Raw genomic sequence first — 14,955 nt, 5'->3', positions numbered from 1 at the left:
ATTCAGAAAGCAGTCTAGTAGACTGGGAACTCAGTGTCCAAGCTGACAAGTTTTACAACTCCATTTTTATATTTTAACAGATGTACCTCTCACAAGGCAGTGCTGAGTTACAAATGTAGTAATGAACAGTGACAGCCCTGGAAGATTAAACTTCTAAATGCTAATGCTCCCAAATTCCCTGCATGGACTTCCTAACTAAAGAGGTTGTTAGCAACCCATCTGTAAAACACTACAATAGAGGAGGTGTCAGGAAACTGTTACAACCTCAGCAGTGGTGGGGGAGCTCTGGGCCTCTTGGCCAAGATCAGACAGAGTTCCTGCCACCTGAATTTGTGGAGGTATGAGTCCTTGCATTTTAGAATAGTCAACATGATTCCTTCCCCTCTGAAGCAGTATGAATTCCTGTGACTATGTAATGAGCAACAATGTCTATCAAACTTGGTAAGACAGACCAAAGAATTCGGCTTGGCAGCATACTTTTTCACTTTTCTTCATAACAGGAATTCAATGCTATGCTGGTCTCTGCCAACAAATGGCACATGCGTGGATTAAAATATTCTTCATAGCTAAGGCCAGTTGCTTAAAAACTTACCTCCATTAGCTGCTCATCCAGTTTTACTTGTTTCTTTTTCAGGCCTTCATTTTCCAAATGAATCGTTTCTAATTCTCTTTCAAGGGAATTCATCTGACTGACCTGCTAAAAAACAAAAAAAATTCCCTTTAAAAAAAACCAAACACACTTGAGTTGCTCTACTTTATTTTGACAAATTTATGCTAGTCAGAAATCTTAACCCTTGGAAGAAAGCAGAGTTCACTCACTGAAGGAAAACAACAATATAATTCAGTGCACTGATTACATTTAAGTAGGATAGTTTTTAATCACCACTGCTTCCGTGGAACAGATTCCAGAAGGCACCTGGCTTTCAAACTTCAGTGCTGCTCACTCTAAGAAATACACCCAGGACATAAGCCCACACCCATAACCAATTATAAGTACATATCATTGAAAGAGAACTTTCATGAAATGAAATTTATCCTTACCGTGAGCCATGGACTCTGATATTTTCTAGCATATCTTATTAATAAAAAAGGCTGATGTTTCACTAAATCAATTTCATGATCCTCTACTATGGATCTGCAGTGGGAAAAACACTGTCTTAAGGCAAAGTTTAAAGGTTTAAAACTGAGAGTACATAAAACCTGAGTTGGAGAACTCCTTTCTCAATTTTAAAGATGAAATTTGAAGATTTTGTGAGTATCCATTTTTAGAATTCTCTATTATAGGAGGAATGTAATGAGCTACATGACCCTGGAACTCAGAATATTGCTAAGTAGAAAATATATGACACTCGTAGAAGGCTGATTTTGGTTTCTATCAAAAAGAGCTGAGGAGAGGAGCAAAAATTGTTAAAGAGAAATGTAAGCTTTTCAGGTTAAAACTATCATTAGACTTTTCCCTTAGCAGCTGGATGAAACCCTTTATCTTTCTGAAAAGTTTATATACCTAAAACTGAATGGTATTTCCCCGTTAGAGCACAAACCAGTCTTCTTACTGCCTATGGTAATGATAACTTTCACAAACTTAACATTTTCATACAGTTTTTATAACAGAAGTAATTGATTGTTCATCATTCTTCCCAGATTTTTACACAAACCATAATTTTCAGAAGAGGAAGGTAACAGTGAAAACTCTGAATTTTAGTTTAGAAGAAAAAAGAAAGAAAACAAGTAACAACCAGAACTCCCAGGGTAACACTGGTCTTAGAACTCTTACTTCATGGAACAAAGTACAGAAAGCAAACTGAGTGATGCTACGGAGGTTTAACCACGTGGTAACCAGCCTCCAAGATGGTCCCTACTGATCTCCACCTCTTGGGGTTTACAGCGTTGCGGAGTTTTCCTGTCCCAGGGTTAGTCTATGTGACCGACAGAAGATAGCAGAAATGATGGTGTGTCACTTCCAGGATTAGCTTATAAAAGGCACCACAGCTTTTGGGATCTCTCGCCTATTACTCACTGCCATGATCTGAGAAAAGGCCCAGGCAGTGAGGAGCTGAGGCCTCTGTAATCAGCCAGCAAGGAATAGAAGCCTCCTCCTAACAGTTACATTCCTGAACTTGGAAGTGGATCCTTCAGTACCAGTGAAGCCTTCAGATAAATGCAGTCCCAGCTGATGTGTGGACTGCAACCTCATGAGCCCCTCAGCCAGAAGCACTCAGCTAAGCTGCTTCTGAATGCCCCACCCACAGAAACTGTAAGACAACAAATGTTTGTTGTTTTGTTACATCACAATAGGTAGCTAATACAGACCATATTAAGATGTTTCTAATATTCAGGATATATACATTTAAAAATAAATTTTACTAACTTAAAAGGCTATACTACTAGTGAAGATTAAGCATCTTCATTATGAATACGTAAAGTTAACTGCTCCTTTCCCACCATCCCTGAATCAAAAAGAACTATGATACTATTTGATAAGATTACAAAAGTATAGATAGATGGAAGAACCAAAATATACCACTGTAATCAATCATTTTGTTGGAAGCATGCAGGGAAAAAAACATACACATAGGGACACATCATTGTAAGGAAATAGACACACGGTATAAACTCTTAAAACTCACCTTCTTATTAGTAAGAGATCGTTCCTTTTGAAACTGTTCACACTCTCTCTTTAAGCTCATCTTCTCTTGCTCTGTGGGCTTCATAGTACCTGATGGGTTCAGATGTTTTTGGTGCTTGGGGGGAAGAAGGTTGGATTCCAGCTGACGGACCTTAACAAGAACATACGTGAGAGGAAGAAATGTTAATATAGTCATCTAGCAAGAAAGAAAAAAAATGAAGTTTTTTTTTTTTTCCAGCACTTGGGTTTTGTTGTATTTTTTTTTTTTTAAGATTCTATTTATTTGAGAGAGAGAGAGAGAGAGAAGCAGACTCCCGGCTGAGCAGGGAGCCCCGATGCAGGCTCGATCCCAGGACCCTGAGATCATGACCCAAGCCGAAGGCAGCCGCTTAACCGACCGAGCCACCCAGGTGCCCCAAGTCTGCCAATTCTTGAACTCTACTTTTTTGGATTTCAAAAGATCCTTCGAGGTAAATCTATTTTTAGTCTGGTTGGGTCTAAAAATCCAACGACTGTAAGGATCAGACTGAGAAGAGGGGACCTCTGGATCTTCCAATCGGCTGGGAGTCAACAGTGTGGCGTGGCTGTCAAGAAAACAGATGTAGTCCCAGGCACTTTCTCTCTGACAGGAGCATAGCTTATAGGAGTCAATGAGGTGACAGTCCCATCCACTTTGTGCTGGGCTGTTCGCACTTGAAACAATGCATTTATATCAACCAAGTTCCATGAGGACAGCGACCATGTCTGTCTTGGTTGACTCTGCACCTTCAGTGAGAGCAGAGTTTCTGACACAGAGCAGCTGTTCTAAATGACTATCTGTGGCTCTTCAGAGAGCTCCTCCTTAAAAGAAGTGTTTAAGCATAGGTTCAGCATAGTTGGTTAGCTACTTAGCAGAAGTAAAGAATATAAACATCCGTTTAGTGGTTGGAAAAGACCCTCTTTAGAGACCATTCTCACCTTGAAATGCCAAGTCTTTAAAAAGGGGTACCTTTTCTCTTACAAGGAGTTAGCCCAACAAGATGTGAGTCTAATTTTGCCATTTCTGTACTACCAGTCTTGGCAGCTAGTCCATTTAAATGAAGAATATATAGTTAACATAATTTCCATGAGGCTATTCTGGACAGGAGGATTAAAATCATTGATTTTAATATAGAACTGATTATACAGAATGAAAATTATATAAACATACCAGGGTAAAATTACTTGCTAGTAAATGATGAATTATACATTCTAAAATAAGTCTGCCATAGCAGAATACTCAGATCCGTACCCTAGAACCGTTTCAATCATGTCAAACTCTCATCTTCCTATCTTTTTCAAACCTACACCACATCTGCAGCTTTTCAGTTTACCTTCTCCTGGGAGTGCGTGAGTTCCGCTTTGGTATTCCGCACCACGGTTTGGAGTCTCTCGTTCTCCTGCCGAAGTAGCTGTTGTTCCTCCTTTATCAGATGATCCATCTTGTCCCAAGTCAGCCAGTGCTGCTGCGTAGGGAATCCTGATGGATGGATGGCTATTTCTGGGACCCAGTTCTTAACAGCAAAGGGCAGAGTTAAGCCTTAAAAACAAGCTGCTTTCTGTTTTGAGTGTATTTACTCAATGACAATCACCTTTGATTCTTCATGTCTTCTAATGGAGGTGTGAATGTGTGTTGTATACACAGATATAAAAACAGTATTTTGGGAGTCTGATTTTAAAAAGGTTTGGAAATTCTCTGTTTAGAATGAAAATCTAAATCTATTTTGGCAAAATAGCCCCAGCAAGTCTAATAGCAAAGATGACTGTAGGGCAAGTCCAGATTCTATACAGAACCCAAGTGCATAGAGATTGGTGGCCTTAAAAATTGCTTCATCCTTATGAAGTTAACCCTTTGGCCCCAGATAACTATTCTTTTGGTTAACGGAGGAAACAAAAGGGAACTTCAAAATACACTGCTAACAAAGCTTTCACAAGCTAAACTCTTTTCACATTTGCAATCAGATCCTTTTTTAGAATCCAAAGCACATACTGTCCATATAATTGAGGCCTGAACTCCGGAATATGCTTTTAGCTACCAAAGTGATTTTTTGGATCCTGGAAAATGCTTTAAAAAAAGTAACAAGTAGGTAAGGATTTTGCTTTTTAAGCCACAACATGAAAAAGAAAAAAAGTTACAATCTCATTTTGAGGAAGATGTCAGCCCAGAGGTAATTTTAAAAAATGGAAACAACTATTTTCCTTTAAAAAAATAAATAAATAAAAAGGCATCTGGATGGCTCAGTGGAGACAGCATGAGACTCTTAGTCTCAGGGTCATTAGTTTGAGCCCCACACTGGGTGTGGAGCCTACTTAAAAATATATATATATATATAAAAATAAAAATAAAAACATATAAAATAACTGGATTAAAATAACTGTCCTACTTTTACTGTAGGACAAAATCTTAACATCTCCACAAGGCTGACATCTTTAATACCATTTTTCATTTCTATGCACACAGGTGAAGCAGCACTTTGATATATTAAAATGAGACACATTTTATACAATATCGAAATGTTTTAGTTTTATTACTACAAAATAACTCAGCATGGTCTGCTGTCTTGCACAATACAAAAAATAACCTTGTCACTGTGGTTCCATTTATATGAAGTTCAGAAATAAGCATCCCTAACCTACGATGACAGACAGTAGAGAAGTGGTTCCCTTGTGGTTATCAACTAGAGGGGAGACCGGAGAGTCTGCTGGGTGCTGGAACTGGTCTATATTTTGAGCTAGGAGGTGTTCACACAAATATAAACATACGCACATACATAGATAGGTATGTAAAATATACTGCTGACCTTTGAACAACACAGGTTTGAACTGCATGGGTCCACTCATATGCAGATTTTTTAATAAATACAGTACAGTATTGTAAATGTATTTTCTCTTATGATTTTTTCTCTAGCTTTATTGTAAGAATACAGTATACAATAAGAATACAATATACAAAATGTGTTAATTAACTGTTTATATTATTGATAAGATTTCCAGTCAACAGTAGTCTTAATGATTAATAGTTAAGTTTTGGGGGAGTCAGAAGTTATATGTGGATTTTTGACTGCGCAGGGGGTCAGAGCTCCTAACCCCTAGGTTGTTCATTTATGTAAACATACATATACATCTATAACAATAAGTTATAGACTTAAAATTGGTGCACCTTACTGTATAAAGTTATACCTCAATAAAAAAGAAATTACCTTGTCACCAGCATTCTGAAGTTGTTTATATAAAGACATCACTTCTTGTTTTAAAGCCTCCTTTTCCTGCTGAGTCACTTGTAGGTCAGATTTAATCAGCGACATTTGCAAGTTTACATTCTGCAGGGTGTCTTCTAAACTCTGAACCTGCATCATGAGAACAATCTTACACTTGACACAGATCCTCATGGTCTCACCAAAGCATGTCCAGGAATGAATGAGCTAGGATAAGAGAATTCCAAGGTCTCTTCTATTTATTTATATACAGCTCTTTTTAGGAGCTCAGTGGAAACCCCAGATATTATGTATATTTACAGGACGTCATATTTAGGTCAGTGATGTGGAACAGGGTCTTGCTGATACAGTCATTTGGTATATTAGCAAGTGGTATCTTACAGAACCAATGAGAACCAAATGGCATGACAGAAGATGGCTTTACTGAATTTTGTAGAAATTGTGTTTTAGCCAGTGGTGTTGGTTTGTAAAGGACTTCTTAGTTAAAAATGAAAATATATAGCTGTCAGAACCCTACTCCATGCTAACATCTAGTATATATTTTAATTAAAAATAATTTAAATTTGTAAAAGTAAGGTTGATAGAGATCTTTAACAGGGCATGAATCTGCCTTAGGAACCCTTTTTCTAAATGAGAAACAAGCAGTCCTTTCTACACATTATTCTCAAGCTTTCATAAGTAATCTCATAATGATGAGATAATCTCATAATTCTAATAACGAGCTTTGAGGGAACTGTTCAAATTATTTCATCATACTATAAGCATGTGACAGGTATTAGTCAAGTTGAATCATTCTGAGCCCTCTTAGGCCAATTCCACCTGGAATATTCTTTCTACTGGGAGTTCTGTTGGAATATCCAGGAAAATATTAACTAGGCAGATGAAACAAGAATTGGCCACATACCTTTTCCTGTGAAGCCACGAGTTGGGACTTTAAGGTTTCACTCTGTTGTTCCCAAGACTTCTGTTCTTGCTTCATAGTGGCAATTCTGTGCTCTAAGAGACTTGATTTTGCCAACTGTTTCAGGAAAAGAAAAGAGGGAACAGGGCATTTTTGCACGCATATCTAGCCTCAAAATTTCTATACCTCTGTATATGCTGAAAAGATCAAGCACCATCTGTTTACATGGGGGAGCAGGGCAAGGTAAAAGAAAGCTGTTTTCCTGGGGCACCTGGGTGGCTCAGTCGTTAAGCATCTGCCTTCGGCTCAGCTCATGATCCCAGGGTCCTGGGATCGAGGCCTGCATCGGGCTCCCTGCTCCAAGGGAAGCCTGCTTCTCCCTCTCCCACTCCCCTACTTGTGTTCCCTCTCTCACTCTGTCAAATAAATAAATAAAATATTTAAAAAAAAAAAGGAAGATGTTTTCCTGACTCCCTTTCTACCTTTAATTTTGAGTAATCTCTTCTTTTTGGCAATTTCCATTTTTCTCTCTCATTGCCTCACTGTGGGTGAGAAATGGCAGGTTGGAAGGCAATTAGAAATCTCAAGGGGCCCTTTGGTGGCTCATTCGGTTGGGTGTCTGACTCTTGATTTCAGCTCAGGTCATGATCTCAGGGTTGTGAGGTGGAGCCCCAAGTTGGGCTCCGTGTTGGGCATGGAGCCTGCTTGGGATTCTCTCTCTGCCTCTCCCCTCCCCATAACCTCCCCCCACCCAATCTCAAGAGAGTACCATAATAGGAAAATATGGAATACCTATCAAGGCAGGTGGGACAAAAGCAGTGTTTGGGGATTTGCTAGGGAAAATAAAAAAAGTGCCTATGTAACAGGTCTCAGTTTATTAAAAGCAACCATAATTGTATTATATGTTAATAGTGATATATTTAATAATATATATTAAGGGGCGCCTGGGTGGCTCAGTCGGTTAAGGGTCTGACTCTTGATTTTGGCTCAGGTCATGATCTCAGGGTTGTGAGATCGAGGCCCAGGTTGGGGTGGAGCCTACTTAAGGTTCTCTCTCTCCCCCTCTTTCCCCTGCCTCTGCTCGTGCTTTCTCTCAATAATAAATAAATGTTTAAATAATATACATTAAGTAACATGGTTATATATTAAAATGAAATAAACTATATATTATTGTATATAATAATTATTAACCAACGTACATTCCTGTCAAAATCATGACCTCCGGAATTCTTAGGTCACATAAGGCCAGCTGAAATGTTGTTCTACTAGGACAGTAGGCTTGGAACAATTAGGCTAAAATGGGAGGCCCAGATGCCACTGTACAGAGAAATGCTCATTATGGTATACACTATACAATAATGGTTAAAAAGTCTTATGTTTACTACCTTATCCACACAGCTATTTAATTCTTCACTCAGAGCTTCCTTTTCTTTGAGCAGTTTTTCATTGTAGCTTAGAACACTAGAAAGTTTTTGCTGGAAGTCGGAGAGATCAGGACACCTGTGCAGCTGTAAGAGATAAACAATCCCATCACATCTCATGGCTGTATTTATAAAAGGTATTTATAAACAGGACGTTTTCATGGTTGCTGCTATTTCCTTATCTACATAGATATTTCAGGGGACATATAAACTCTAGGGGACTAAAATTAAATTTAACAAAATGTTCCCTGCTACATTCTCTCCATTCTCCAATTGACTGCCAAAATGTCTGCCCAGAGAGATTCACGTAGACAGACACGTTACATAATGGTCCTCGCTTTCTGTTTTACCTTCAGGGTAAAATAAGTAACATACTGCCATTCTGTCATCTATTTAACTTGTGTACAATATAGCACAATACATTTTCCTCAGGCTTTTTTAACGAGAAAAAAAATCTTTTTCAGAAATCTCAGTCAAGACTATAGAATTGGCATGAACCAAGCACAGTGAATCAATACAAGGGCAAGTTTTCAAGCTAAAACAATGTGTTTTTCAGTTTGTTCCATGTGCCCTTCCCTTTGGAAGAGGCCAAAACTGACTTGCTTAGGAAAATGTTAAATGTGGACACACTGGCTTCCTCCTCTCTACTGGAATCAAGACAAACCAAAGACAGTTCCTGTTCCGTTTCAACATTTGCCTAACTAGGATTGACATTCTGGGCCAGATAATTCTTTGTTTTGGGGGTCTGTCCTGCACACTGGAAGATGGTTAGCAGCATCTCTGCTTTACCTATTAGATGCCTGTTGCACTCCCCTCCCCACACACCAGTTGTGAAAACCAAAAACGGCCCTAGACATTGCTAAATGTCCCAGGGTGGGGGAGTAATTCCCACCTCCCCCAATGACTGCTCCAAAGAGACTGATTGTTTCTTATACTTCTTTACCCTTCCCATAGTTCCTACATTTTTAATTTCCCTCTGTTTCACTTGGCTTTCACATCTTCAATTCTTTATTAGTCATTATGATTTTATGGCCATCTTTCTACTTCATACCTTACGTTCTTTCACATTTAGCTTTAAGAGTAATATGACAAAATAGACTCTAAGGGTTGAATCTTCAACTGACAACAAATCCAGCGTACCTTGCAAAACTAAAGTCAGAAGAACATAGGAAAATGTATTTTAAAGTAGCTGGGCTTTGGTTTACTAAAGGACCTGTTTCCTTTGCTCACTACCTTGCTTCCTCAACCCCAGACCCTCATAAAGCCTGGTACCATTTTGGGTGTAGAGACTGGCATGAGACTTCTGATGCTACTCGTGTTCCTTTTCTGTGCAACAGAGAATTTCTCATTCACAAAGTACTTTTTACTTGTATTGGATCCTACAGCAGCACATACTTCCTAGGTCCAAGCTGTATGGCAGCAACAATGGGCTGATACTATCCCACTGTTGTAATCCAAAAGAGTCCAGGTGCCATAATACAACTTCTACCAAAGGCAGACAGGGCTCACCATTTTTCCATTTCACTATTTATAAACAATACCTCTGTAAAAATTACATAATAAAAATGTACCGAATGATGTCCTCCTCATGCTATTTTACTCCCCGATGCACTCCTTTCCTTCTGATCTCTAGCTTAGTGAAGTCACAAAACACACACTTCTCATGCTGTGGATTTGGACTCCATCATTAAACATCTTAAAGACTGAACAACAGATTTTCAAAAGGTAAAGGAGAAAAATATGCCCATGGTAATTAGGATGAACTTGGTAATAACAGCTTTGGAATACTTATGCACCAACAGAAAGGCCCTATGAGTTTTAACTTCTGGAATGTTGATAATGGCAGACAGTTTCTGTTATGGCAGAAGAGATATACTTTGCAAAGCAGCATCTGACTTGAAAAGGTTCTTATAAAGCTCCTATCAGGTACCAATCGCTAGGCATTACAAGGGACACAAATTCCCGGGAAGTCTTACAATCCTATTAGGAAATCAAGACGTATAGGAATCAACTACAGACCAACACAAACATAAAACTCAGTGGTAGAGACTCAATATTTCAGCATTCAGAGGACACCTTTATGCTCATAGGCTGAACAGATATAAGCGAGAGAATTTTATAATCTAAGGATGTCATAATATCAAAGTAAACCTTTGGTGAAGCAAATAAAAAAAAAAGTACTAAATTCTATTCATAAATCAGGATTGCTCAAATCCTGTACCCACTGAAAAGTTCAGAATAAAGAATAAAATAGGACAACGTTCAGGATATAACTTTAAGGTGAACCCTCTTTTATATTTAAAATTAAGTCTTTGTTTGAAACTTTGAAATAGGCTTCTTAAAGCCAAATTCGTAAGTGAGACTGCATCTCTGATTATGTTCTAGAATTTACTCTTTAGCCCAGGATAGAAGCCTCAAACTTGCTATAAGAATTGTGTCTCACAAACCTAGATGAATAGTTATTAAAGTTACAAGCAAGAAAGTCACTCTTTTTAGACACTTATATTTATCACTTGGCCAGAAGAAAGCAGAACAACAAATTTCTTAAACTGAAGTGGTTGTGACTGATTTATAGTAATAGAATTTCAGTCTACAACATATGTAAGTTACACAACTAGAACAGCATTTAGAGAATTAGCAATAGAAGCCCTATAAGTGGGCCTGTCCTGCAAACCCTCAGTTTTAAGAGCAATAAGATACTTGACAGGAGTCTGTATAAAGGACATTTGGTGGCTAGAAAAGCCAGACCATCAGGTACCATATTGTTCTATGAGCCTCCCCCCTGACACCCACTCCAAGCAGCACAGTCTTCTTACCTGTTTCATTTTCTCCAGTTCATCTTTGAGAAGGAGGTTTTCCTGTTCCACAATATGAGTCTGTATTTTAACTTCAGATAGTTCTGCCTCCAGAGAAGACACTAAAGTAGAGGACTAAGAAGAAAAATTAGAAAGTCAAGTCACAGACAACTTCACATAGCCTGGGAAAACTTACTAGATTCACAAAACAGCAGTAAGTCAGGAAACCCTAGCCCCAATTCAGTGACATGCTCTTTTATGACCATTATCCTCAGTGAAACGAACCAAAGCTATCTCTTGAAAGACTGTTGTGCACCCAAACGCTATGAACATGATTTCTCAGGTGGGTTTTGCAGGTTTCTCCACTGCAAAGTTACTTTCTCTTGGGGGAGATAGTTTGAGACTACGAAAATCGTGTTCCTCCTGAAACTTGTTTATTTTAGTTTCTATCAGTGGATTTTGTCTATGACAGTTATTACCCTCGTGTTTGCCCGATGACTTTCTATTTCCTTCTTTCTTTCTACATTCATTAATCAGAATTCTACTGTGAGGAAGAGCTATTATTTCTCCCCATTTAATCAGTTTTTAATATCAGGATGTGCCCATACATATTTATTTCATTTTATATTTATCTTATGCTATACTGGAATTATTTATTTCGTTGGTCAAACCATTCCAGCTTTGGCCATTAGGAGCTCCTTCACGTGGGGCTCTGTGTCCTTTTCATGCACCCATCTTTTTTTAACACTTTTTTTCTTTCTGGCACCATGAGGTGATCTGGGCTCATCCTGAATTTTCCCTGCTCCAGGCCTGGAATCAATAATTTTTCCAAGGAGCCCTGGTTTCTTCTATAGGAGAATGGTGTTTAGAAACCAAGATTTGGGCACTCCATCCATATACACACATCTCTATCTCTGTATCAATGTGTATATATATTAAGAAACATGAATTTATACTAATGCCTCAAATTCCAGTCCAACACCAGAAGGTTCCTTTTAGTTTCCTCATTTTCCTCCTTGAAGCTTCCTTCTCCGGCAGTGAGAGACTCTGTTCTGTTGCCTATAATCTATTTACTTATTTATTCAATTCTAATATACACAGTTTCAGAATTACTAAATTATCCCCCATGAGAAACACATTTACGGGCTAGATTATTACAGCATTTGTGTATACCTCTTTCTGTCTTTAGACCTATAGTATGGAGTCAGATAATAATTTCCAAATGACTTAATTCTTTTCTTCCCCATTGTAATTACATTATCCATTTATAATACAGTTAGGTTCAATTCTTAGTGTTTGTGTTCCATGTTGGTATCCCCTGCCATCTTGATTGATTATAATTGTGTTTATTTTGGGGTATGTGAAGAGTATGGGAAACACCGCTATGATTCTATGAGTCAGAGCTATGTGAAAAGATATACTCCCTTCCTTCTTCCCTTTCACACCATTCCCATTCCTCTCTTCCATTCCTTTCCCACCTACCCACTGTAGGTAACCATGTCTTTAGTTTCTGGTTTATCATTCTTGGGTTTCTTTCTCACAAATGCGCAAGTATATTTGTATTTTTTTATGTCCCTTTCTCTCTTACATGAACAGAGGCATCCTATATTCTTTTGTGCTTTTCTTTTTCACTTAACAGTATGTCCTGGAGGGGCGCATGGGTGGCTCAGTTGTTAGGCATCTGCCTTTGGCTCAGGCCATGATCCCAGAGTCCTGGGATGGAGCCCCACATCGGGCTTCCTGCTCAGTGGGAAGCCTGCTTCTCCTTCTCCCACTCCCCCTGCTTGTGTTCCCTCTCTCGCTGTGTCTCCCTCTGTCAAATAAATAAATAAAATCTTAAAAAAAAAAAAACAGTATGTCCTGGAAATAATTTCATATCGGTAGAGGTCTATCTTTCCTTCTCTCCCTTCCTTCCTTCCTTTTATAGCTGCATAATACTATTATACGGTGTGACTGTATCCACCACATTTATCCAACCATTCTCCTACATATGAACATTTAGGTTGTTTCCAAGCTCTGTGCATTATGAATGTTCACATTGTTGGAAGTGTACTTTTAGGGTAAATCCCTAGAAATGGTATTGCTGGGACAAATGTAAGCCCATACGTAATTCTGTTGAAGAATTGGCAAATCTCCCTCCAGAAGGATAACATCAGTTTACACCCCCACCAGCAATGTATAAAAGTGCCTGCTTCCCCAAAGCCTTGCCAACAAAAAAGTCCTCTATTTTTAAATTATTCCAATCTCATAGGTGAGAAAAGATGTATCAGTGTTGTTTTTATTTGCAGTTTTCTAATTATGAGTGATTTGGGGCATTTTTAAGATTTTATTTAGTTATTTGATTGAGAGAAAGAGCGCACATGCATGAGCAGGGAGTGGGCAGAGGGAGAAGCAGACTCCCCACTGAGCAGGGAGCCCGACATGGGGCTTGATCCCAGGACCCCGAGATCATGACCTGAGCTGAAGGCAGACACTTTAACCAACTGAGCCACCCAGGTGCCCCGATTTTGGGTATTTTTCCCCACAGGCTTGAGGGCCATTTTTATCTTTTTTTTTTTTGGGGGCGAATTATTTATGCATGTGTTTTCCCAGTTTGCTATCAGATTTTGGTCCTAAGTCCAGGGATTTTTTTTAAAAATAATTTTGCATCTTTTTTTTTTTTAAGACTTGACTGGGTGGGGGGAGAGAGAGAGAGAAAGAGCATAAGCAGAGGGAGCAGGAGGGAGAGAGAGAGGGAAAAGAAGGCAGAAGCAGAGGGAGAAGCTGAGCAGGGAGCCTGATGTGGGGCTTGATCCCAGGACCCTGGGATCATAACCTGAGCTGAAGGCACTGAACTGACTGAGCCACCCAAGTGCCCCAAATCCATGGATTTTTCAGAGCTCTTTACATAGTAGGGATATTAGCCCTACTCTCTGTGGTATGTGATGTAAATATTTTTCTCCCAGTTTGTGAATTATCTTTTGACTTTGTGGTTCTTTTTTTGCCATGAAAAAAAAATTTTTTTTTTTTTTTTTTTTTTTGCCTCTGGTTTGAGTCACAGTTGGAAAACTTTTCTCTACACTAAGGTTAAAGACAAATTCATCCATGTTTTCTTCTAGTACTTATGTAGTTTTGTTTCTTATATTTAGACTCCTAATCCATTTAGAGTTTATCCTTATGTACAGTACAAGATATGCATCTCATTTTATCTATTCCCAAATGTCTACTGACTATATTAAAAAAAATTCATCTTTACCCCAGTGATTTGAGAAGGTACCTTGTTATACACTAAGTTTCCATCTGTGCTGGAGTCTAATCCTAGACTTTCTATTCTATGTATCTATTTGCCTAATCATTTGCTGGTACCACAATGTTTTAATTATTAAGACTTTCCATGTAAGAAATTTAATACCAGCATCACTTTATTTCTTGGGATTTCCTCCCCTAAGGCTGTAGGGTGGCTCTCCTCCATACCTGCACTCTACATTGTTCCAGTTCTTCTTTCAGATGAGACTCTCCTTGTTTCCACTCCTCAAATGCACTGGGTCCCGGCTCTTCCTCCTTCTGGCCCAGCATTTCTGCCAGACGTTGATTAAGTTCTTGCAGTTCCTTCTCATTTTGAGAGTTCTTTTGGCTAAGTTCTGTATTTTCCAAATCCAACTCTTGGTTTTTGGTTTTTAATTCTGCAATCTAATTAAAATTGAAATAAGTTTGGGATCCGAAGGGGTACGTGCACCCTGATGTTTATAGCAGCAATGTCCACAACAGCCAAACTGTGGAAAGAGCCAAGATGTCCATCGACAGATGAATGGATAAAGAAGAGGTGGTATATATACACAATGGAATATTATGCAGCCATCAAAAGGAATGAGATCTTGCCATTTGCAACGACGTGGATGGAACTGGAGGGTGTTATGCTGAGTGAAATAAGTCAATCAGAGAAAGACATGTATTATATGACCTCACTGATATGAGGAATTCTTAATCTCAGGAAACAAAC

The 14,955-nt window shown here is 38.7% G+C and overlaps 1 protein-coding gene across 11 annotated transcripts in view; it reads right to left on the bottom strand.

Annotated features, from left to right (window-relative positions):
• The window catches only part of NIN (ninein), a 99,130-nt gene that overhangs the window by 13,725 nt on the left and 70,450 nt on the right, over positions 1-14,955 (bottom strand). For 7 of the 11 annotated variants that reach the window (XR_003609931.2, XR_003609928.2, XM_028106915.2 and 4 more), the window contains 8 exons: positions 14,430-14,645; positions 10,998-11,111; positions 8,146-8,268; positions 6,764-6,877; positions 5,845-5,991; positions 3,979-4,158; positions 2,628-2,777; positions 593-697 (listed from right to left, as the gene is read on the bottom strand). Coding sequence is in view for 9 of the 11 variants with exons in the window: in XM_028106915.2 (XP_027962716.2) it covers positions 593-697; positions 2,628-2,777; positions 3,979-4,158; positions 5,845-5,991; positions 6,764-6,877; positions 8,146-8,268; positions 10,998-11,111; positions 14,430-14,645 (1,149 nt within the window). In the remaining 2 variants the exon portion in view is untranslated. The remainder of the gene's footprint in view (positions 1-592; positions 698-2,627; positions 2,778-3,978; positions 4,159-5,844; positions 5,992-6,763; positions 6,878-8,145; positions 8,269-10,997; positions 11,112-14,429; positions 14,646-14,955) is intronic. The other 4 variants (XM_028107137.2, XM_028107388.2, XM_028107528.2 and 1 more) reach the window with 2 other exon arrangements.

The sequence above is a fragment of the Eumetopias jubatus genome, unplaced genomic scaffold (genome assembly GCF_037043125.1).
Source record: "Eumetopias jubatus isolate StellerSeaLion01/CBP00866 unplaced genomic scaffold, mEumJub1_p1.0 scaffold_7, whole genome shotgun sequence".
NCBI lineage: Eukaryota > Metazoa > Chordata > Mammalia > Carnivora > Otariidae > Eumetopias > Eumetopias jubatus.
This window is presented reverse-complemented; position numbering and strand designations above follow the sequence as displayed.